Raw genomic sequence first — 26250 nt, 5'->3', positions numbered from 1 at the left:
TTAATCCTAAACCCTGATGTTAATTCCATTTCAGCTCTCCTTCTAGATAATTTCATTTATTTCAGTATATTTAAAATATTTCAAGATATTTAATAAACATATTCCATTATTTGTTACAATTATCTCTATGCATAAAGGAAAAGAGCATTGAATTCCATTATCAAAAATTAGTAGTTCTATTTTCCATCTTATCAATCTATATGTCTCCATTTCACAACTACAAATTTATTTGTTACCCCCCAGCACCTTGCAGAATCCCCTTTCCAAATATCAATCAGCCATTATCTCTATGTCTAATTAAACAATTTTTCCCATTTTTTAGAATTCCCATATTTCTTTGTTCCCAAGTCGTTTCTTATCCCTTCTTTCCCCTTGTATTTTCCCCTTTATTCTTTCACTCCAGTTTTTATCACTCTCTCTATTTATAACCCCCTTCCGCCCTTTGAATTTCTGCTGATTCTTTTTCCCTTTTTTAATTTTCTGAATATTCCCCTTTATTCAATTCCCCAAATCTCCAATATTTATTTCCAACTCTTTTCCTCTCTCTTTCCAGAGTTCTTTTTCTCAATGGTAATTAAAGATGGCCCCTTCTATGATTTGCTCCACCTCCTCTTCTATCCTTTCTTTGTTGTTCATACGCCGCAATTGCATTTTCAATGAATTTTGAAGCAAAGCCCAGCATTTCACCTAATTCTTGTAATATTTCTTTCGTGTTTCTAAGTTCCATTTTTAATGCCAGAAGAGATATCACCATTTTACAGCTTTCTAATTAGCAATTTAGTCCAAATAGCGTCTTTAAAGTTAATTTCCAACAGTCAACTTTTATTTTCTTCCTCTCAAATTTTAATCCTCAGATAATCCAATGCCTAATCCATATCAGAATCAACAATTGATCCAATGGCAGAGTCTTTCTGTTTCTTTGTTTCAATTTTTCAATTTTTCAAAGTTATTGTTTTATTGTATCAATCATCCTTACAGGTTTTGAGAAACAGTCTTTTGAAGGAAAAACAAGTTAGATTTAACTCAGATGGCACTCAATCTTTGTTCTGATAACTCCCCAACCCCTTTTTTCTTCCCAATTATTCAGAGCTTTTAAAACCACAAACCACCAAAAAGGTCAAATCCAATTGATATTAAATTTTCTCTTTAACAATCTATAGTTCATCTTTATTAGTGCCTATATAGAATCAAAATATACTTGTCCAAATTGATTAGATGATTCCTTCTCCAGATTCTACCTTTTTCAGTTCAAAGCTCCGTTGCTGTCAAAAGCAATTCACACCTTTTTTTCCCTCTTTCTATTCACCGCTTTAAGTCCTTTCTTGAAAATTCTTTGAAATGTTAATCCTGGGGTTACCTTCCATTTAATTATATTGTCCCATTCCTCCTGCTGTTCGCTTCTCTCTCTCTCTCCTGCACAAACGTATTCCAGTCTAATCTTCCCCTTCAGGATGGCCATTTTAGACCACCGCTTCAGGCATCTTCAGGAGGGGACAATTCCCAAGCCGGGGAGGGGATTTGCGACTCCCCTCTACCCAGCTGACGGTCTCCCCTTCCTCCGCTGCCACTACGAGATGGCTTCTGCCCCAAATCTGGTTGATCGGGGCTCCAAAGCACGGACCAAAGCCACACTCAGTCACAGTCAGCAGTCCATCTTCGGAGAAGCTCAAAACCAGAAGTCCAGACTGACATATTTTCTTGTTGTTGTTGTCATGCTCTACTGCAGCGGTGGCCAACCGGTGGACCATGAGAAAATTTTGGTGGCCTGCAGAGAAATCTCACCCCCAGAGCACCCCCGCCCATAGCAATTAATCCAGGCTGCGCAGAAACACAAGGCTGCGCCACCCACATGACCCACATGGGTACCCTCCCTGCCCACTCACTCCTTACCCGGCAAACTTGCCTGCTAAATTGCTATTTTTCTGACCATCAGCTGTTCTGCTGTGCCAGGAGATTTAGATTAGCTAGGAAGCAGGAAATGGTTGGATCTCTTGCTTTGTAGATAGTCTTTAGATCTTCGGCTGTGTTTTTAAGCACAGCCGAACCTACCATAGGATTGAAGATTCTATTATTCAGTGCAGACTCACGGCAAACGAATTTTATGTGACAGACTGAGCTAGCCGATGGCAGATAGATAGATCACTGAATGATTCTGTGAGTAACTCAATCTGCCAGCCTGCTTTGCCTGATTTTGGATAAAAGTTGCTTTTTTATATAAAAAATTCAATATTTACATACATGATGTATTGTGAGTTAATTTTATGAGTTTGCTTGCTAGCAAATTTTATGAGTTTGCTTGCAAGCAAATTTTATGTGACAGACTGAGCTAGCCGATGGCAGATAAATAGATCTCTGAATGAATCTGTGATTCTGTGAGCAATTCAAGCTGCCTGCCTGCTTTGCCTGATTTTGGGTAAAAGTTCTTTTTTTATAAAAAATTCAATATTTATATAAATATTTATAATATTTATGTACAAGCCATACCCAGACAATCAGATGACTACCAAGCCACACCCACAAATTAGGCCACACCCACAGAACAGGTTAGTGGTCCCTGGAATTTAAACTGATCAGTTTGGTGGTCCCTGAGGTCCAAAAGATTTGTGACCCCTGCTCTATTGGATTCAGAACGGACTTCCATCGGAGTGGGGCTGGATGCTATCTCCACCAAACAAGAAAAGTCGTATCAGGTAAGAACTGATGACCCTTCTCCATTATGGTGGAGATAGCATTCAGGATTGGGACATGCCAAAGTTGGCTGTCCTACGGGCAGGACTAGTTCGGTCCGAATCCCTTAGACAAGGTGGACCTTTTGAAGAATTCTCTGTCCAAAAGCTGCCTCCAGAGATGCAAAGGAGTCCAGTTTATAATGTTGATGAACAGAGAAGATGAAGCCCAAGTTGCCACCCTGCAAACCTTCTCCAGAGAGACCTGAGTGGCCCACACTGACAATGTGGCCTCACTTCTTGTCGAATGGGCTGTTACTCTTGAAGGAACTGCAAATCATTGGGATTGATGGTTTTGAAGATGCACAGTCTGATCCACCTCCCCACAGTCATTGGAGTGACCTTACAACCCATGGTAGAAGGTTGAAATAATACAAAAGGAATTCAGACTTCCTGAGGGGAGAAGTTTGTTTTAGTTGTTTAGTGTATATCTAAAGTATGGGCAGGCTTTGAACAGAAATCAGGTAATATCAGTTCCTGGGCCCTGTGGAACCAAGAGTTCACCTTTGGCATGAATGAAGAGTCCAATCTCAAAACAACTCGGTTGGGGTGAAAAATACAAAGATCCTTCCTGACAGATAAGGCAACCAAGACCGAAATCCTTCTGGCCAAGATGATGGCTACCAGGAAGGCCACCTTATAAGACAAAAATTGCAGAGAAGTAGATCTCAGTGGTTCAAATGGGGCCTCAGTCAGCGGATGCAGTACTTTAGAGAGGTCCCATGTGGGGTATTGATGGACCACTGGAGACCTCAGATTTGTAGCCCGTTCAGAAATCTGTGGACATTACGATGCCTAGATAGGGATTCTGAGCCCCCCAAAGAAAGTACAGAAGAGACGGCCACCCCTGCTGCCACAATGTGTTGGGTGACAGGCCCTTGTCAAGTCCTTCTTGAAGAAAGTCCAGCACCTGGGTGACTGAGGCCTTGGTAGGGCCCATCCCAGATCGAGAGCACCATTCACAGAAAGCCCTCCAGGTCACGTCATAAATGCGATTGGTGGAAGGCCTCCTGGAGGCCTGAATGGTTTGTATCACCTTGGAGGAGTAATGGTCCTGGATCAGAGATCCCCATTCAACTTCCAAGCAATCAATTGAAGTCACTTGGGTTAAGGATGTAACAAGGGTCCCTGGTTGAAACATACTCTGTCCGCCGACATCCTCCAAGGGCTGGTCACAGATAGGTTTACTAAGTCTGCTAACCATGGCCATCTGGGCCAATGAGGAGCCACAAGTATGAGCTCTGCTCTTTCGCCCAATAGCTTTTGTATCACCTTCAGGATCAGAGACAGTGGAGGAAAGGCATAGAGGAACTCCCGTGACCAAGGACTGTGTAAGGCATCCATCCTCTCCGCCCCCGGAACTGTAAACCTGGAGAAGAATCTCAGGAGTTGTGCATTGTCCTGAGAAGCTAAGAGGTCTACTGCTGGTCGTCCAAAGCACTCCGACAGTTCCTGAAACAAATCTGGGTGTAAACGCCACCCTGCGTGGTCTATAGTGGCTCTGCTAAGCCAGTCTATTTCAACATTGGATACACATGCAATATGTTCAGCTCTGAGCAATATATGATACCTTTCCGCCCAGAGGCACAGCTGCTCTGCCTCTAGGATCAGGGGCCTTGAATGTGTTTCCCCTTGGCAATTTACATGTGCCTTAGTGGTCACATTGTCAGTTAAGACCAGGACATCCCTATTAGCTACTATGTGTTAGAATTGCCTCAGGGCCAGGTGGACTGCCCTAAGTTTTAACCAATTAATGTTGTGATCAAATCTGCCTGGGATCACTGTCCCTGGACCATCCTGGATTGGATATGAGCTCCTCAGCCATAAAGGCTGGCATCCGTGGTCAGCACCAGCTGGTTAGGGTCCTTGAATAGGTTTCCTAAGGAAGGAACCCCAGATAACCACCACCAAAGCGACTTGATGACTTCCGGGTTTAACATGACTCGGAAATGGGAATAACTCCTGCCTGTCCTTTGATAAGGAAGAAGAAAGCATTGGAGTGCCCTGGCATGCAACCTAGCCCAGGCACTATATTAATGCATGAGATCCATTTTCCTAAGAATCTAGAAAATGTAGCCAGGGGTACTCTGTTCCTAGATTTCACTTGCCCAATCAATTCTGGTACTCTCCTGATGCTCCTGGGACAAGAACACCTTGCATGATATGGCATCTATTACAGCTCCCAGGTGGAGCAACCAATTGTTGGGAATGAAGTGACTCTTGGCCTTATTGACAGAAAAACTATGCTCCTGTAGTACCTGGATGGTGAGTTCCAAGTCCTCTGCTGCTTGAGATGGCGAGGAGGACTGGACCAGGATGTCATCCGGATAACACTGGACTCTGATTGGGATAGCCCTAAGGTGAGTTGCCAGGGCTGCTAACAGCTTCGTAAATTTTCTAGGAGCAGATGAAACACCAAAGAGCAAGGCCCTGTACTGAAAATGTCTGCCATTATAGCAGAACCTGAGGAATTGTCTATGGGCAGGTATAACGGGGACATGAAGATAGCTTCAGTTAAATCTGTGGAAGTGAGAAGTAATTTCCTCCAGAATAGACTGGAATGAATGCATCTTAAACTGCCTGTATCTTGGTTGGTGGTTTAGATGCTTTAAATCCAGAATTGCCCTCCAACCTTCTGAGGTCTTTGGTGTGACAAACAGGATGGAATAAAATCCCATCCCTTGTTGGTCCTCAGGCACCAGCTGAATAGCATGGATTCCAGCCGCTGTTGAATAGCTATTTCCATGAGGATCTTCCTCTCTCTGATCTTAGAAACAGGGCAATGAAAGAAAAACCTTGGGGGTAAGGAGAGGAACTCTGGAGAAAGGCCTGATCAGACTGTTTCCAGGATCCAGGTGTCTGTGATTACTTCCTCCCAATGCCTGGCAAACAAGTCCAGACATCCCCCAATTGGAGGGTTGACAGCAGATTTCTCTAGGGCATTGGAAGGGATGATCCCCTCCCCTCGAAAGGACTGCTTGTTCTGGAACTGGCAGTTTCTACCTATCCTGTCCTGCTGTTGTTCCTGCCTGGGGATGAGACTAGAAAACTCCCCTCCAGCTTCAGTCGCCCTAAAGGAGGGGCGGCGAAAATAAGGCATTGAGCGGAAGTCACCCTTTCTTGACCTGGGGGCAAAATCTCCCCCTTGTCTTTGGAGTACACCAGATCTTGTCCAGTGCTTCTCCAAATATTTTCTCCCCCTTGAAGGGGACAGTGGTCAACTTCCATTTATGCCTCATGTCTGCCTGCCATTACCTGAGCCAAAGCAGACTTTGAGAGGCTACAGACGATCCTATTACCTTTGAAGGATACCTGGCCCACACTGAAGGTAGCATCCAGAGATAGTATTCAGCAGGTTCTGACCAGTTCTGAAGAACCAGTAGCGGAAATTTTGAGTAGTTCGAAGAACCGGCAAATACCACCTCTGACTGGAGATTTTACAGTATCCTGCCATGCCCACCAAGCCATGCCCACAGAACTGGTAGTAAAACTTTTTTAATCCCACCACCACTGGTGGCATCAGCCAAGAACTCAACAGCTGCTAGAACTTATTAATGGGCTAATGAGATCTGACATCATTTGTTGGAATTCTTTCCTGCAGTTCACATAGCCAAAAGAGTGATGCCCTATTGAAAAAGGGTGCTGCAATGGAGGCCTTCATTGCCCAGGCTGCTGACTGATGAGACCTCTGAACTATCTGTTCCGCCCTCTTGTCTTCTGTTCTCAGTGGGTTTTCAGACTCAGCAGGAATCTCAGAATTGGACTGCAGGGCAGCTACCGGGGCATCTACTGTGGGTACTTCCAGAGCTCTGGAGAGATCAGCTCCCACATTAAACAACCTCCAATCAAGGAAAGAAGGGCTTGGACCTGACCCAGGAGAAGACCACTGCCTCAGGATGACTGTTGTAAACATCTTTGGTGAAGGGATGACCTCTGCAGTTATGGTCTTCTCGTAGAAGCATGGATCATTGGGGTCTTCAGATGCATCTGCTGGCTCAGGTGGTGCAGAAGCCTTGCCTTGCTCTGTGGCATTCTTTGCCTTGAAGAGGGGTGATTTAAATAGGGCCGGTTAAAAAAGCCCTGAAATTACAGGATTCTCAGAATCCAGGTCTTCAATATCAAAGATCTCTCTCTCTCTCTCTCTCTCTCTCTCTCTCTCTCTCTCTCTCTCTCTATCTATCTATCTATCTATCTGATCTCCCATGCCAGAATAGGCAGAGTGATCACGTAGAGAGGGAGCGTCAGAATCAGCCTCAGAATACAATACCTGGAAAGGTCATCAAGAAATGGAGACACTTGTCTCAAGCCCTGTCTGGAAGAAGAGCAGGAAGCTACTGAGGGAGATGGTCTAGGCTGCTTTAGGGCTGCAGATACCCCTTGTTTTACTGCCTCCACTAGCAAAACCTGCATGTTGAACTGAACATCTGGATCTTGCCCCACTGCTGGGTGGAGCACTCTGGTTCTTTACACAGTTGTTGCTAGCTGTCCTGTTGCTGGACAGACCGAGAAAAATTCTCTTCCCTTAGAGGTGTCAAAAGAGACTTCAGGCTCTTGCAATCCAAACTGCTCTCCAGCTCCTCCTGTGGCCAGCACCTGCAAATGCCTCCTGTCACTTTGTTTAGCACCCTGTCCCTACAATACTTATCCCGCTCTGCTGCCTTGGAGCCCCTGCAAGCCTCTACAGCCTTGGCTCTTGGCTTGGAGTCTTCTAATGAGGCTAAAACATTTTGTTGTAGGGCTGAGAGAGCTAAACGGCCAGCGAGCCGTTTCCTCCACTCTCATATTTGTGTGGCCAGCATTTACTGTTGAATCTGCCATTTTAAATAACTGACAGGCAGCCTAACTCCCCTGGGAGTCTGCTGACCTGTGGATTTGACGGCTCAAGGAATTAAGCAAGAACCTAAAACAAAATTTGGCAGAGTGTTAAAGCTGTCAACTCCAGACTCTGATAACAGCCGTTTTCATGCCCTTTAAAAAAAAAATAGTTGCCACAGAACAAACAGGCTTAGAATGGCCATTTAAAGCCACACAATAGCCCTCCCAACCCAAGACAGTTAGGGTGTGGAGGTTTCCTCTACACACCGCCCTGTCAGCCACTCTTACTTGAAGAGAATCGGCCCTCAGCCAATCTGTCCACGTCGCTCCAGACCGAAGCCCAGAAAGATCGCTCTTTTGACAGCTGCTCAGTTGGTAGACTGGGAGGTGGCTGTCACTATGATAGCATTCAGGATTGGATTTTCTCTGATCTTACCTAATTAATCTCGAATTTGTAGAGCACTAAAAACACGTCCAAGCTGCTTGACTGGGTCAATTTCTGGGGCACCGTTAGCAACAGGGTAGTGTCCTCACAGATCTGACAGACTCAGTCCAATCAGCTAGCAGCAATTGACAACCCAATCCTGGATGCTATCTCCACCATAATGGAGAAGTTGCTCTTTTTTTTTTATTATAAAAAATTCAATATTTACATAAATATTACAATATTTACATACAAGCCATGACCAGCCAGTCATGTGACCAGCAAGCCATGTCCAATCAGCAAGCCACACCCACCAGTCACATGACCACTAAGCCACACCCACAAATTAGGCTATGCCCACAGCACCGGTTGTTAAGAAATTTGAATCCCATTCCTTGGTTGCAGTAATACCAAAATAATCTAAGTTTGCAATCTTAACTGCCTATCACTAATGAGATTAAAAAATGAAAAGTAAGTAACAATTATATTATATTGAAAATATAATATCTGATGTGCTTATCCAATCTTTAAATTGGATGACTTTTATTAAGAAACCACTAACAATGGAATTTTTAAGACAAACTATTTTTCTAAGCAGTCTGCTCAAAAATATTCAGATGCAGAGTTTTAGAAATAAATAAATGATATGCTACATACTAAAATTTCATAATTCTAAGGCATGTAAGAGATGTTGATACTGACAAATCATATACAGCAACTCTTACATTTGTTTATCTGACATCAATAATCTGTTTGAAATTACTTTCACAACTTATTTTAAAATATTTGCCTTACTTTTTTCAGGTGTATGTATGAGCAATACCAAAATTAGCCCAGTGACTTGCATTTTATGTTGTTGCATATATCAATGCTCGCCAACTGGTGGTCTGTGGCCCATGGTGGTCCGCAAGAAAATTTTGGTGGTCCACAGAGAATTATCACCCCCAAAGCACCTCCCAAAGCAATTATTCCAGGCTGCGCAGGAACACAAGGCTGTGCCACCCACAGGGCCCATGGGAACACAAGGCTTGTGTCGCTTGCATTGCGAACAACATGACGTAGTGAGGGGAGGGGGGAAGGGAGGGAACTTGCCTCACGTGCCTGGCCTGGGCACCGGCCTGCTTCTTTCTGCTTCTTTCTTCTTCTGCTTTTGACTGCACACAAGGAAAAGTCTTCCTTTCTCTCCCCCAAACTCTGTCAGAAATTAGTCTTTGGGACCCTGCAAGGCATCCTGCTCCAAGAGGCTGTGTCGGCAAAGACTCATTTCTAGTCGAGTTTCGGGGAGAGAAAGAAAGACTTTCTGCTGCTTCTGCTGCTTTCCTTGTATAAAACCAAGTCTCTCTCTCCCTCTCCCCCAGAACGGAGCTGGAAACGGTATCCTATGATCCCAAAAAAAGAACGATCGACCGGTAGGAAAATGGGGTGGGGAATTTTCTTGCAGACTTTTTTAGTGATTCTCTGCAGACAGAGACCCTGGGAAAATCGCAAAAAAGGTCTGCAGGAAAATCCCCCACCCTGTTTTTCCTACCGATCAATCATTCTTCATTTGGGATTGCAGAATACCGTCTTTCTCTCTCTCTCTCTCTCCCACTGGCAACAGAGCTGAAAAGCAGATTAGGAATGTGGCTGCCTTGGAGAGGATGTGGGGGTGTGAGGGACCTGTGTATATGGGTGTGAGAGAGAGAGAGACAGAGAGAGAAAGAGAAATAGAGAGGGAGTGAGAGAGAACATCACAGCCAGCCCTCCTAGGCTAGATCAGATCTCTCTCTCTCTCTCTGAGAATGGAGCCGAAAAGCAGATTACGAATGTGGCTGCCTTGTAGGGGTGTGTGAAGGACGTGTGTGTGTGTGTGTGTGTGTGTGTGTGTGTGTGTGTGAGAGAGAGAGAGAGAGAGAGAGAAAGAGAAAGAGATCACAGCCAGCCCTCCTAGGTTAGATCAGATCTCTCTCCTCCCCCCCACTATCAGCAAGCCACCGTCAGTCAAAATTCATATTAGTGGTCCGCGGAATTTAAAATTATGAGTTTGGTGGTTCCTGAGGTCCAAAAGGTTGGCAACTCCTGGTTTAGAGGATGCCAGTGTCAAGTGTTCTTTGTTTATAAGGGCTTAAGACAGGGGTGGGCAAACTTTTTGGCTTGGGGGCCTCATTGACTTTTAAAATTTGACAGATGGGCCGGGTCAGCACAAGATACGATACATATAAAAAAACTGCAAAATCTCCGCAAAATCAAGTCACTGCGCCTAATGCGCCACCCGGTGTCAAAATGCCTGTCATTACAAGTCAAAATCAAATGAATGCAATCATTCAATCATTCACATCAAACCTTAATTCTGCACCAATCTTCGGCGGGCCGGATTAAAAAGTCCAACGGGCTGGATGTGGCCCGCAGGCTGTAGTTTTCCCACCCCTGGCTTAAGATGTAGGTGTGCCAAACAAGGGTCTTGTGATAGATCAATTGTGATGGGTCTTGTAATAAGGAGATTACATCAAGTCAGGGTCATTGGGAGGTGAACTGCTGATGGAGGGCTGCATGAGTTGGCTGAGGATTGGTACTGTCTATGGTTGGCTATGCGATTCATTTGGATTCTGATGGCTTCATAGGCTGGTTGTTGTGTTGTGTTGTGTATTATTTTAATCACTCTTAAGTATGTAAAGTAACTCACCTTTGTGGTAGCAATACTGTTCACAAAACTAATTTGCTGAAATCCTTTTTCACTTAAAGTAAGACAGACATCCCATCGTTCATTAGCAAGTTCATGAATAACTTTTAGAGCAAGTCCAGTTTCATCCAACTTATCTTTTACATAAAGATCAACGTAACTACGAAAGCCATTCACCTAGGATTTAACAAGAATAATCATTTTCTGTTTTAAATACATAGAATTTCATTATATAAATATTTTACTAAAGTTCTTACAGGTAATTTCTTTCCATTAAGCATAACTTTGACTCCTTTGCATGCTCCTGCCAAATCATAAGCTCTTCTTGTCATAAGAGCTACTATATCTTTGTCAAGTTTTTCCATTTTAAACTTAGAAAGATCTGGTTGGAATGTCACACATGTATAGTCATCGCCTTCAAAATGTTTAATCTTAGGATCTGAAGTCTTCATCATATTATTCATCCAGGTCTTCATTTAAAAAAAAGATAAGCAACAAGCATATACATTAATAGAAAATTTCTGACAAAAACATAGCAGTAAACAAATACGTTTTTCATTCAGTCATTCTAAATTAGATGTTTCTTTTTTTCAATTCCCATATAAACTAAAACTTTAAGGATATGTTAAATACTATCACATTTTATTTATTTTATATTTCTCTTGAAAAACATAATCCATGTGTTCACAATATGATATATTAATGCATTGAATATGTGATTAATTCCCACATCATCATTAGATTAATTTATGATATACTGACTGAATGCTGAATAAAGTGGAAAAAATAAATCAGGGTTCTGACCAATAATACTTCTGTAGTACTCTATTAAGAATAAGACTAACTACAGGTATACACTTATACAATTATATTCATTTGAATAAATTCTATTTTTCAAAGTTTCAATCAGAAAAATCTCTTGTGAACTTATCTTTGAATATCTTGTCCTATCATCTTTTTAAAAACTGTTTTAAAAGGTTTAACTACATAAGAGATAAGTTAAAAAAGCAAAGGGAAACTATCATACCTGCTTAAAACTATGTTTGTATTCTTTGCAAGCAGTCTCAACTGTAAACTTGGTACTGAATATATTACAAAGTTTTGCACCATAGCCATTGCGACCACCTGAAAAAGTAGGAAGCATTAATCTCTTGAAATGTTTTTGTTTTTACTATATCTCTCCCACTGATACATGCCATCGATCTGCAAATGGTATACAGATAGTCCTTGACTTACAACAGTTCATTTAATGACCATTCGAAGTTACAACAGCACTGAAAAAGTGACATAATAATTTTTCAGACTTACAGTCACTGCAGCATCCCCATGGTCACATGAACAAAATTCATATGCTTGGCAACTGACTCATATTTACAACAGTTGCAATGTCCTGGGATCATGTGATCATCTTTTGTGACCTTCTGATAGCAAAGTCAATGGGGAACCCAGATTTAACAACCATGTTACTAACTTAAAAACTGTCGTGATTCACTTAACTGTAGCAAGAAAGATCATACAATGATGCAAAATTAATAAACAACTGTCTTGTTAGCAACATAAATTTTGGGTTCAATTTTGATCATAAGTCAAGAGCTATTTGTATTGTGTTTTAATATACAAATACTTTAGCACTTGATTTAAAATTTTGCAGCAGGAATGTAAAATTAAGTCTTCCATTTATAAATCTCTTAACTAACACCAGTTAAAGCATCAAATATCATGAAATTGTTATTACTACTTAAAATTATCATTTAAGTTATACTGAACCTGTAACTTTTTTTTCTTCATCATCATAATTACTGGATGTTAATAGCTGTCCAAAAATTAAGGCAGGAACATACATCTTTTCCACTTTATGTTCCACAACAGGAATACCTTTTCCATTATTCCAAATACTTATAATGTTTGACTCCCTGGAAGAGAAAACAGTAAATATTTTAACCGCAGAAAATTACAGTTGCCTTTATAGTTTTCAACAATGTAAACAAATGCTTCAGTGTATCATACAGTTTACAAATTCACAAGTTACCCGATTAGCAGTAAGTCAGTCACTACACCTACCAATATCTTATGCTGTGTTAGAGCAATTAAATAGTATGCAAGACAAACATAACAAACAATGATATCACTGGTTGAACACCACACAACGCATATCTTTTCTCCAATGCTGAGAGAAGTGGTGGCTGCAGTTACAATTTTCAAATAAGAATCTTGCCTATATTCTAGACTATCTTTTACTTAAAGTAATATTAAGCTTACAAGCGTTTCCAATCCCCACCACATCTATTCTACAACTACACATAATCTTCTTCAGTGTAGTGGGATTCCACAAGATGGAAACCAAAAGATGGACATGATAACTCCTCCTTGTAGATAGAATATTTTAAAATTGAAAAATGGGAATTTAAAACATCTTTTACCTGAATTAATGTCCCTGATAAAATATTCAAATATTTTACGGATATCTTAGTATTAGGAAATCTTTGTCACACAGCTCAGCTTGGTTTGTTTCACTATACTACACATTAATGCAGTGTACAGTGATTAAATCCTGATCTTGATCTAAGACATACAATCTTGGTGTGCTATCCAACAAATACTCATCCATGTCAACAGATCAATACACAAAGGACAAAAATGTTGTCTTAGATTACCAATTTGAAGCTGCAAACACCAAAATAATATTCATATACAATAGAATTGCTTAAAAAATCTATGCTAGAAAATACATGAATTAGAATCCACAAGATTTAAGAACAGGAAATGAAAAAAGTGGGAAATAATATTGGGATAGCTATAAAGTGTGACAAAATAGCATATTTTGCACAACAAAATAGCATATTTAAAATCTATCATTTATATTTAGAAATGTCATAACAACTGCTACAATTTAAACAATCAAATGTAAAATCTGTGTATCTTGAACAGATATTTAAATTAAATTTCTTCATTGAAGTATTTTCATTTTATATATATTCAATTCATATTATTTTATTATGAAGTTATATTCCTGTTTTAATTTTAATATTTAAGACAAAGAAGCATCTTATCACTTCTATCCCAAAATTAATTCAACAATAAAAAGTACATTAAAAAAATAAAGATATTGACCTTCAGGTATCATAATTCTTTCTTAGACAGCCAAATACATATTTATTTATTTAAAATATTTCCATATTTTATTATGCATATGCAATAGTACAACACTAACCTTATGACTTATTGGATCATTTTTTGAGAAAAAAATAATACAGTCTGATTGACCAAAATGAACATTAAATTTTAGAGTGACCACATCTTTTTTAACCTCAATGCTAAAAAATTCCATGATCATCTAAGAAGAAATATATCATAAATAGAAAAATAATTGTAGGTGTGAATGAACATTAAAAATAAGTCAATATTTACTTACCTACAGAAAACAGAAAAACAGAATGACTGTGGGTGGGCAAAAAATAAGTGGTAGCGGGAGTGATGTTGCTTGTGGGAAGCTAGCAAGGAGTGCAGAAAATCATGATCATGTTACTGAGAGAAGCATATGAACACTGCAATAACCACAATTTTGCCAATAAAACTGATTTGAGTATCATGAAAATTTCAATTCCACAATAATGGGTACTGGACTTTTTATGCCTACTTTAAATTAATGAATTTTAGGCAGCCTGATTCAAAGTTGCTGTAGTATAAAGTTGCTGCAGTACTGTTTGAGCTAACTTGAGAGTACAAACAAGAAACAACAATAAGAGTTTTAGTAAATATTGTTATTATAAATGAACAAACATCTTACTTACGGATCAATTGATATTTTGATGCATGTCATATTCTTATCTCTTTGCTTATTGTCAGCTGCATTTACTAGAATAAATAAGCATTTATTAGAAGTAATAACTTCTATTAGACAATTTTTAAAAGTTACAAATAAGAGAAATGCTATACTTTTATATGTGGTAATTACAACAAACCTCAGCAATTGTGCAAGAAAAAGTTACAGGCCACAGAGTTCAATTGGATTTTTTAATATAATGATTTAGAATAGTATCATATTCTTCCTCTATATAAAAAAAGCTAAAGGGCACCTTGTATGTTATGTTTATGTCAGTTTTCCAAGGTGAAAATGCTAACAATCAAGTTTTAAAATCATCTTGTGTTTTGTTAAAATATTTTAATCTTACATATTTTTATACTTTTATCAACTGACATATTTCAACATCCATTTTTCCTTTTATTATATAATCATATAGAAAAAAGTTAAATTTCTAAGCAAGATTCATTAAAAGTAAATAAACTTGCTAAGAAAATGTAGTAATTCTCTACATGAAACTGCAGGAAACATCCTGTGTTCTGCTTCACACCCCTTGGATTGCCTCTCCCACCAGGTCCTTAAAAGCCTTTTCCCTTCCTCCTTCCTACCCGGTCCCTGTAGGTTTTACTCTCCTACTGAGTACCTACAGATCTTTTACTCATTCTTTCAGGCTAATTCCCCCTCCTACCAGGACTTTGCAGGCTTTTCCCTCCCTCAACATGTCAATGTGTTTTGAAAAGGCCTGTGGGAGTTTGGTGAGAAATTAGGGAGATAGGCGAGAAGGGGCTAAAGTGTCTCTGCAGTTGGTTGTAAGAGTGAATGACCACTGGGGTGCTGCAATGGCCATAAATTTGGGAACAAGTTGTAAATAAGTTTTGGGAGGTCCACTATAACTTCAAATGACCATTAAATGTTAAAAGACTAGTCATAAGCCAAAGATTATCCATGCAACTCTTAATTTGTAATACTTAGGAAAATTCATAATTGATTTTCAGGATATTGTAAATATAAGAATGTTAATTGAATAGTGAATCAGGTTGATGTTCCTTGTGATTCAAATCAAGCTGCTGAATATTTTTTAAAAGCATATGCTGATATTTGATATGAAATTGTAATAAGAAAATATGAAATAAAGATGTAATACAAAGTTATCCCATGTTAGTAGCCGTCTAAATTAGTAGCAGATTTAATTACTATTTAGTTAATTCCTGCTGTAAAATTATCACTGATTGGTATAGCTTCCCACTATTAGTCACCAGGATTTTCATAGAAATGTGTTTTTTTTTAAATTTCTAGATCACAGATAAATAACATGAGTATATAAATATCTGTATAAATTAGGAATAAATTCATAATTCATTCCGAAAGGAAAGAAAACATGGTACCTTGGTGTCTTTTCATCTTTTTAACAAGTTAACACATTTACTATTAATAACAATGTATTCACAACATGCCAAAATATACCTGAATAATTCTACTTCAAAATAATTTTCAAATGCTGTTAATATATTATTGTTATACTTACCAAGAATTTCATCAAATATTTTATATAAACCAGGAACAAAAGTGACTTCTCTACAATTCATTCCTGTATCTTCATCAAACACCCACATCAACTGTAAATAAAAAGTTGTCATAAACAAAAAAAATGTATTATTTTAAAATATGCTTATTTTTTTTAAAAAAGAATCCTAATTATATTTTAGAGATTTATTTAATTGATTTATACTACCACTCACTCACCAAATGACTCTGAGCTACTAATAAATGTTAAAAAATAGGAGTCCAAATTATCATTTGTATTTAATTAAAAAAAGTCCAAATTATCATTTGTACCATCCAAATACAAGTAAGATTTGGTATATTCAATAATACTGACTCTTCAAATAAAGAGAAAATGAAATTACCTGAGTTAAAGGTTCTACGGAACCAATGTATGTATCAGGACGGAGAAGAATATGCTCGAGTTGTGTCTTTTTTTGATAAACTCTCTCAACAGACAGCTTTTTTGAATCATTTTTATTTGTGTGTTCAGGTTCTTCTTTTTTTGAAGCATTGTTTTGATTATCAAACAGTGTCTGTAATATATATAAAAATAATATAAGTCCCAGTTTTGACCTATTCAAAAACTTTGGAAAATGTGTTACTGGTACAACAATACCTATAATTTGGAAATTAATCGAGTCTGTTACTATATAATTTTAAATAATCTTTTTCAGGCTATGGGCTCCTTTGAAATCCGGAGGGACATACAGATGTTGTTGAAAAATAACTATAAAGAGAAAAGGCTGCTAAATTTAAGAAATGCTTGCCAACATGAACGTGAAGACAACTATGCTACATTTTCCCATTTTATTTAGCACTTGAAGAATCATGCCAGTTTACTCATATAGCTTGGTAAGCCTACATATTTCTAAACAAAATATTGAGTTGCAGATATCATTTTAATATTTAGATAATATTGGGCCTAGATGAGCTTACAGTTATTTGTGAAGATAAAATTGTTAGCAGCTAGTATTTGCTTAAAATTTATTCATTTATGTTGTAAATAATAAGATAAGGTAAGTCCAACAATGACAAGAGATGTTGCCTATAATACTATTTTTTAACCTGCACAGGAATTTATAGTCTCTTCAGTTTCACTAAATGGCTATCATAGATAAAAATCCCATTCAAGAGGAATGCTAAATAGATACCTTCTGAGGTAATAAAATAACATTTGGAATTATATTAATAATCCTTGGATTCATGCATTTCATTGTCTTTAGTTTGCCAGTTTGCACTGACCATAGTTTGTTGTTTAACTATAAAGACAACTTAAGTTTTGCCACAAACCAGGAAGAGAGAGAACTGTACAATAAAGAAGATCAGGTTTCTTTAAGGTTCAAATAGTTTAAAACCATTTTATTTATTATCCAGTATATTAATCAGAAGAATCTAGAAAATTTGTTTTTTTTAAGGGTAAGTTTTTTCTGTATGTTATGTTAAATGTTAGTCTTTTGTTATATTAACATATCGGGATTATTATTTGTGAAATATGGATATGCACCTGTGGATTAGAATGGAATATGGCATGTATATTCAAATGGGAAAAGTTACTATTTGGAATATTGTGTATTAGAGTTTGTCTTTTTGTAAAAGAGAAATTATCCCTCTTTGTCATGTCAAACCTGGGTTTTCTTTTACAGACATTGCAAAGTTGCAAACCTTTGCCTATACAAACAAACCTACCCAAAACCTACTTCTTGGTAAGCTAGAAAAATGTGGGATAGGCAGCATTGCCACCAGATGGATTTGTAACTGGCTGTTAAACCGTACTCAGTGAGTAGCCCTTAATGATACTACATTTACATGAAGGGAAGTAAGCTGTGGGCTACAACAAGGTTCTGTCTTAGGCCCAGGATTCTTCAATATCTTCATAAATGACTTAGATGAGGGAACAGAAGTGGAATTCATCAAAATTGAAGATGATACTAAGCTGACAGTAAGAGAGAACACCCCAGAAGATAAGTTCAGGATCCAAAAAGATATTGACAAATTTGAATACAATTAAATTTAATGTAGAGAAAAGCAAGGTTTTACACTTAGACAGGAAAAATCAATGGTATAAATACAGATTAGGTGAAACCTGGCTCAAAAACAATAACTATGAGAGGGACCTTGGAGTCCTAGTGGAAGGTCAACACTAGGTATGCAGCATTACCCCCCCAAAACTAATACAATGCTTGGTTGTATCAACAGATACAAATGATACAATACTATATAAGACTTTGGCATAGAACCAGTCACATATAGTATTAGTACTGCTTTATAAAGCCTTAGTAAAGCCATACCTGGAATGCTGCATCCAATTTTATTTTTATCATTACAAAAAAAGATGTTGAGCCTTTGGAAAAAGTGCAGAGAAGAGCAACTAAGATGATTAAAGACATGGAGACTAAAACATATGAAGGATGGCTGCAGGATTTGGCTAGTCTAGAAAAAAAGACTGCGGGCAAATGATAGCAGTATTCCCGTATTTGAGAGACTGCCTTAAAGAAGAGGAGAGTGGTCAACTTATTTTCTAAAGCACCAGAGGGCAAGATAAGAAACAATGAATGGAAATTAATCAAGGAAAGAAACAACCAGGAATTAAGGAGAAGCTTCCTAACAGTGAGAACAAACCAGTGGAACAGCTTGCATTCAGAAATTGTGGGTGCTTCGTCACTGGAGGTTTTTAAGAAGAGACTGGAGACTACTTGTCTGAAATGGTGCAGGGTCTCCTGTTTGACAAGGGGGCTGGACTAAAAGATCTCCAAGGTTCCTTCCAGCTCTATTCTATTCAATTCAAAACTCCAACCCTAGAAGATCCTGAAGTTGGAAAATAGTGGGAAAAAGTTAGTTTCTAGTGAACTGTTATGTAGGTGATGCTCTAGTCTAGAAATTAATCCTTTCCACTTTTATTTTTCTGCCTTCAGCTGACTTCCTTTTGCATAATGTCCACAGATCTGCTTGCATACTATAAGGCAAGAATTGTGTTGAGCATGTTGAATTTGCAAATAAAATAGACCTCTTGAAACGTAACTTGTTCATTCATAGAACAATATACTTGTTTACATTGGATATTGAAACTATTTTCTGCCTTCTACTGTTGAAATCCGGAATGTTGAGTTTTATATATGTTATCTAATGTTAAAATCTTAGATCTTTGTTTGGATCTTTTGCTGGTTATTAGACTGAAGAATGAGGAATTTATTTATTTGATTTGCCTATTATGAAATGGGTTTTATGGTTCTTAGTTAAGAGGAGGCGAACAGTTTATGGAGTTATTTATACATGCCATTACTTTCTTAGGGATGAGACAAAGTACTTTTAATTTTTTATTGCTTTTTTCTTCCTTTTCTTTTTTTAGTTTGCATCTTTTAGTGTTCTATTTTAAACCATTAATAAAATCACTAAACAAATATTAATTTAAAATTATTGAAATAGTAATTAGATTAACAACCACTTTTAAAAACTCACATTACTGAATAATCGGTCAGTCACAGAATGCCAAATTTCTTGTATGTCTAAACACACTCAGTGAATAAAGAATTTATTCTATTCTGTTCTGTTCTGTCCTACCCTACCTTATTTAAACCAATGGGACAGAGAGAAATTTAGAACCTAGAGTTAATTGTGCTTCCATGATAGAATAACTCAATATTTCAACTGCTACAACTGAAAAAAATATATCATTGCTTCTCCTTCCAAGCCTGACACCATTTGTATTAAATGGGAATCTCCTTTTTAAAACAAAATAAGCAAGATATCCACTGTATTAAATCTTTGGAAAGTATAGCAATTCATTTTTGAATAATTATTCCTAAAAGTAAAAATGAGGCAAAATATTATTTCTATCCACTCTGAGTGATATCTGTGTCTCTAACTATGATTATTGAGATTTCGAAAAGCCTCCCAAACACAAATTATCTACCCCTTCAAAAATACCATCCATCCAATATACAGACTTTACTTGAAACATAGGAGCAGAAATTCTGAAAAGCATTTTTCAGTATACCATTTTAAGTTCCTATTAATTTTTAGATCATTCAACTTATTTCAAATATCTTGACATTTAAGCAGATAGACTGTTATGTGAATTATATATGTTATTATGCTCTTTCCTAACAGATCGTTTTCCTAGATTTGTAAATGCTTTTTGGTAAATGCACACAATGAGACTCATTAAGCCATCTCTTATGTTTTTTGAAACATGTGCAGACATGCACATAGCTCCTGACAAGAATATCTTAACAGAGACATGTCATTTCCTTGGCACATCTGTGCTCTGGAAGGACTATGTAAACTTGGGGAAAAAATAGGCTTAGTTTAAGGTATTCCCAACAAGTATTTTACATTTACCTATGCATACCCTGAATCACATTTTAATTTTTCTTGCTCAAATCAAGAAAGCTTGTAGGTAAGCAATACAGATGTAGATTTGATAGAAGAGAATCACTGTAACCTTTAATTTTGATGGGAGGCAAAATTGATCAAAATCATGTTTACATTAATTTTCACTACTTCTGTATTCTGTATGCAGCTTATCCTAATCAAGCTGACAGAAAATTTAATTTCTAGATTGGAAATAGGGCACAATATAGTTTTATATATACATAGTTTCAGAATTTTGGAATTGAAGGACAGCTTTTGCTTTCTGAAAACTAGTATTTAGATACTTAAAGACTATATATTGTTAAGAGTTACAATTTCCAATCAATTTCCTCAAAAAGATTGCTAGTGACAATTTTGTGAAGATATAAAAATGGATGCTATCCTTTCAAAATATAGATTATTAAATCATACATTGTCAAATAAACCCAGGCTGGTAAAATGTTTTGCAAATCTCTTTCGATTTAAACTTTAAAAGTATAAATTTAAGGAATTTCTGCAATTTATTCAGAAAGGGTCAGAAGGTAGCTACAGTAGAATACATACAAGAAATTACGTTAGTGTATTAAATTATCTAGGGTCAATATACTGTTAATCAGCGAATACATTGTGTTTTTACAGAAATCAAAACTTTTATTCATTTACAGGAATTATCCAGAAGAAATGCTACAAGTTATATTTTATTCATAATAAAAAGTTTATTTTCAAAAATGCAAATCAAACTTATATATTATCCAAATTTAATTGAAACTATCATTTATGTGCTTTATTAAAAATTATGATTCTTATAACATTCAGGTACAGGGGTAGAAAATTCAAGGCATAACCTTGTTGCTGAAGATGTAGTGGAAAATAAGGACAGAAATAATTTATTAGCAAATAAATATGAAGATTATGAAAAAAGATTAATTAAAGGTTTTTGGAAACCACCAAATGAATATTTTTACATTCAGCCCAACTGATATTTTTTTGCAATTTCAGACTATTTATGTTTACCATTATTATGAAAAGTAACGAAGTTAAATCCATGCTTTAACGGAGCATTTATGAAGAATTGCATATTATTAAAATGTCTGTTTAATCCAAAAGTTAATCAATATGAGTCATTCCCATCAATTTTATATTTACACAAATAATATATTTTTCACTACCTTGTATCAATTTACATTATTTGCTTAGATATTATACAAGTAACATAAATTGGCACAAAAGATGCAATTTACATGAACTGTCCAAATGTCAGATAAAGGAGACTTTGTCTATTGTTTTGGGATTATTTTAGGAAAAAGTTTGGGGATTATATCCAGAGTCCTATAAATTGACAATTTGTTGTATTTTTAAAAAGCTGATATTTATCATTAAGGCATGCACAAGTCTGTGATAGATTTTTATTTAGCTGCTATGAGCTATGAAGTTCTTGAATTTAACTATTTTCTGTTCTAGTTTTCATTATATGAAGTCATATTTTTCTATTTTATAGAAAAATGTAGAAATACCAAATAATCAAAATGTTAATTGATTGCTTTTAAAATCATTTAATTTTAATAAAATTATTTGCTTATATTAAACGTCCCCAACCTTACTATCTTCCAGGTATGCAAGTTTCAGCTGCCTAAATTCTTAGTCTTTGTTAAACCATTGCTAATAACTATGAAGTTCACAACTCGTAGAAGGCACTTAATAAGCTAATAACATTTTATGATTGAAAAGGGAACTAATGGCTTCCAAATAATAATAGTAATAACAATAAAATGCCATCCATCAATTATACACTGCTTGGATCCACACATATACTATGTCAACAAATTATGAATCCTAGATTCTTGAGAAAAACTGAATGTGTATGAAGGCAAACTGGCTAAACAGGCAATTGTGATTTTACTTTACAATACAAAGAAAGCTAATTTTAAATCATTACTGTTAAATCTTGTTTGGAAGCCATTGTAGATATTATTTGAATTATGAACTTTAAAATTATGAACTTTTGCAAATACTAACCATTCCAACCTAGGAGCTACCAGATAAAATATACCATAAAATAAACCTTTCCCATCTTATCAGAACTTCGCTCACATGCTGTCTGGGGATGTGCATAAATACCATTCACTGTTTAGAGGTATATACTATAGTGACTGTGCAAGCCTGAAATTAAGTGCAAGAGTGATTTTTATGTTTGTTTGGACTTATGAACAAAATGGATTTACAGTCTCCTGGAATATAACCTGTTTATAAGTATGGGAACATCTATCTATATTTGTTTGGATATAACGACTATAATTATCTGTGGATTCCTTGCTTATTTCACAAAGGAAATGATGATATATGTGTGCATATTTCATGCCTAGTTGTTTAAAAATGAAGCATTTCATTGCTGAAATTTGATTGATTGCAACATTTTTCACTTTCCAAAAACAGCTGGAGCCTTTTTTAGGGTATTTAATGTTCACAGTAAGTTCTTTTTGAGGTTTGTAGGTAATACATTATTACTTATGATGATGTCATTATCTTTTTGTGAGCTGCTGACCCTACAATTCCAGAAAGATATAAATTTGATTAAATAAATAAATAAATCTAGCCAGAGAATCTATTCTAAATGTTTTGTTTAGACAGATTTTAGAACATACAGGAAAAGCTCACATTTACATACTGTACCATCTCAAACAGTATACAGGTAGTTTTTACTTAATAATGGGGATTGGATTGACAACTCGACTGCTAAGCAACACAGTTGTAAAGAGCAATGTCATGTGATTGCAGTAACTTAAATGGCAGTTGTGGCAGTCTCACTTGCCATTGTTAGACAAATCCAGTGAAGTCATGTGATCACCATTTGGATGTCTTGCTGGTTTCTCCATTGAGTTGGCTTGGTGGAAGATGGTATTGAAGTTTGCAAGTTGTAAAAGGTTACAATCAGTGATCACATGACTATGAGACACTGCAACAGTATAAGGTGACTACCAGGTATGAACTGGAATCACATGATCTCAGGGACATTATGATGGTCCCAACTACAAAGAGCAATCAGAAGTCCCATTCCTTCAGCACTGTCACAACTTCCAATGAATAAGTGATTGTTCAACAAGGTTCATTATGGGCTTGCCTGGGCTACACTGAGTGAAAAGGAATGCCTTGGGCTACCTCTAAAATATATAACTGTATATAAATCAAATAATAACATTAAAAGTTCATGATCTTTTAAGGCTGCATTATTAGCTGTCAAGCACCACATGCAGCCTATGGGCCCTGGACTGGACATGCCTGATCTATACTTAAAACTGCACTTTAAAATTTTTCTTAAAGAAGACAATTAAGAAAACTATCAAAATACTTCTGAATCATTGCTACTCTGAAGAGTAAGCTGGAATCATTCACTTGTAACTTAACCTACAACATGTTTGTAATGTTATTTTAAAAAAACGTTGGTTTGCTTATGAGAACATGGCCTTTACTGTCATAAAAAAAACAACAGGTTAATGCATTTCCCAAGTTACAGGCCCACTTATAGAATCCATTTTATTGCCCCTTCTGCAACTTTGCAAATGTAAATCACTTTTGTATGAAAAGCAAAGGAATGAACTTTGTAGGTAATACATGATTTTTCTATCAGTCCAATGCTGACACAATCTTAATTTATAAGACTGTAGTCTCAGTATCCTTTACTTTTAAGATGCAGCTGCTTCTGTAAAAACACATTCTTCAACACAAAAGACATGTGACTTTATTAGTTTTACAAAGAAACAGCAACATTAACATGAAAAGTAGATTTTAAATATTTTTTTCAGCACCACTTCAAGTTCTAGCATTCTATTGGTTCATGCATCTGTAGAATAGCAGCAAGCCCTTTTGATAAACACATGAACTGCTTTGCTATTGTTGTGCTATGTTGCCTTTTTATGGTCAGTTACAATAAGGAAGTGACCCTGTTTGAACTTTCTGTGGAACAAGAGAAATAGAAGTTAGTAATAGGCTAAAGAAATTACAGAAATTAAGAAGTATCCATTCTATTGTCTCTCTCCCCAACCCCAATCTTTCAAGAAAAAATGATTACTCTTAATTAGCCTAAAATAACATCTGTAATCCTAAATACCCACACTGTCTAATTTTCTCTTATACTGCACCTTAAATACTCTCCCCCAACTAACTCTATTTTATTCTACTCTAAGATCTAAGATTGAAAAGGCTATAGTTTCATTATTTTATGATAGGAGAAAACTTAAAAACACATGTAAGTGTAGAAACTGGACTGGTTTTCATATAAGTGAAATTATTGTTCAGAAAGCTTCTTCCTTGGTCTAAAGCTAAACAAATCGAAGAATTGTACAGTCTGGGAAACCAGGAAGAGGCAAATAGGTCTTCTCAAACGAAATTCAGTGAAAGAGATGTGTAATTTAACGGCATGAATACGAACGAATACAAGGCCCTCCTGCTAAATATGTGGATGAATCTTCGCTGAAGCAGCAAATCCTGCAGGCCCAAACCAAACATGTCAGCTCCCCCATGCCATCAAATCCACATTCCCGTTGCCTCCATTCCTTTCGCGGGCCGGAATAATCGTCCCCTGCCCCAGTTCTTCGAATTGTCTTCCCGCATCTCCATCCTAATAAGCATCTTTGCTCCTCCATTATTCCCTTGGGGCCTTCCACCTCTCGTTTCGGTCTGGACTGTTAGGAAAGCATCAACAGCGGGAAAGGGAGAAAGAAATAGGGAAAGAATGCCAGGCAACTTACCACCCAGGTTAGACCTCCGCTGCCGCCGCCGGCTCCTCCACCACTGCCATTTCCGCCGCCGCCGCCGCCGCCTCCTGATTTTGCCATTATTTTATAGTCGTTTCAGTATAAATAGTTATAAATATAAAGGTCTAAAAAGGGGGCGGTGGAAGGGAGAGGAGAAAAAGCCACCCAGAACCGGACTTGGGCTACAGCTACACTCACACCCTCGTTTCCTGCACCGCAGTTTCGGGGGGCGGGAGGTGATCCACAGAGATTCTTCACACCCAGGTCGCGCGCGCGCCTACACACAACACAAGAGAGACACGGAACCCAATGTTCCGTCTCGTGCGAATGTGTGCCCACCCTCCTTCCCCCACAGCCCCTAACTTAGCTTCGCGCACCTAAGAGGTGTGAGCTAGTACAACCCTCCCCCCACGTTTCACCGTGCACGCGCCCCTATACAACTCCCCTCAGGCGCTGTATAGAACGGTCGCAACAGCGCTGCTTCTTCCTCTGTTTCTCTATTCTGCGTTTCAGATCACAAGTATTTATTTAATATTTTAGACAGAGCTTTGTCTTTTAAATACCGATAAATAAAAACCGTTCTGCGGTTGAAAAGAACGACTAGAAATCAGCAGGCGAGGGCCCAGAGAAATCCGCAGATGGGGGGAGGGGAAGTCTGTTCCGATGACGTTCCTGACACCAACGTTGGGCGGCGGCGTAGCAGATTAGGCCAGCTTGGAATCTTCTGCGTAACTGCGGAGGTGTGGGCCACCTTTTTTCTTCGAAGTGGGATCCGAACTGCCAAGAGGCCGAATTAAAAAACGGCCTGGCAAACCTCCGACCGATTTTCCGCCCGCGGAAAAGCCCTATCTTCAGACAATAACTGCACTGCCCCCGTCCGGCACAGCTACCGCAACCTCCGAATGCTCCATCTCTCCTCTCCTCTCCCCACCCCGACAGGCCGCCATCAGCCAATTATAATCAAACGACAGCCGCGCAGATCTCGTCTTCCACCAACCCCGAAAAAGCCATTCTGAAGGCAGATCTACATGACTACGGATGGCAACGAGAGAACTCTTTCGGAATGAGGATTTCAGGGAATCGAGGATATGTTGCTGAGTTAAAAGAGAAACAGAAAGAAAATTCTTCAGTTTCGAAGTTCAGGCCACGTTGGTTCTTTCAGACGTAGACGGTTAGCA

The 26250-nt window shown here is 37.6% G+C and overlaps 1 protein-coding gene across 1 annotated transcript in view; it reads right to left on the bottom strand.

Annotated features, from left to right (window-relative positions):
• The window catches only part of TOP2B (DNA topoisomerase II beta), a 62408-nt gene extending 36412 nt beyond the window's left edge, over positions 1-25996 (bottom strand). Inside the window, exons 1-8 of the mRNA XM_026708145.2 lie at positions 25067-25996; positions 16334-16504; positions 15952-16042; positions 14416-14479; positions 12392-12537; positions 11652-11749; positions 10882-11094; positions 10628-10801 (exon numbers count right to left, since the gene is read on the bottom strand). Coding sequence (XP_026563930.1) covers positions 10628-10801; positions 10882-11094; positions 11652-11749; positions 12392-12537; positions 14416-14479; positions 15952-16042; positions 16334-16504; positions 25067-25153 — 1044 coding nt within the window. The 5' untranslated portion in view covers positions 25154-25996. The remainder of the gene's footprint in view (positions 1-10627; positions 10802-10881; positions 11095-11651; positions 11750-12391; positions 12538-14415; positions 14480-15951; positions 16043-16333; positions 16505-25066) is intronic.
• Between the last annotated feature and the right edge of the window lie 254 nt (positions 25997-26250).

Source organism: Pseudonaja textilis, chromosome Z, assembly GCF_049901715.1.
Source record: "Pseudonaja textilis isolate UNSWEBS1 chromosome Z, rPseTex1.2, whole genome shotgun sequence".
Classification (NCBI taxonomy): domain Eukaryota; kingdom Metazoa; phylum Chordata; class Lepidosauria; order Squamata; family Elapidae; genus Pseudonaja; species Pseudonaja textilis.
The sequence above is the reverse complement of the archived record's forward strand: the minus strand, read 5'-3'. Positions and strand labels throughout refer to the sequence as shown.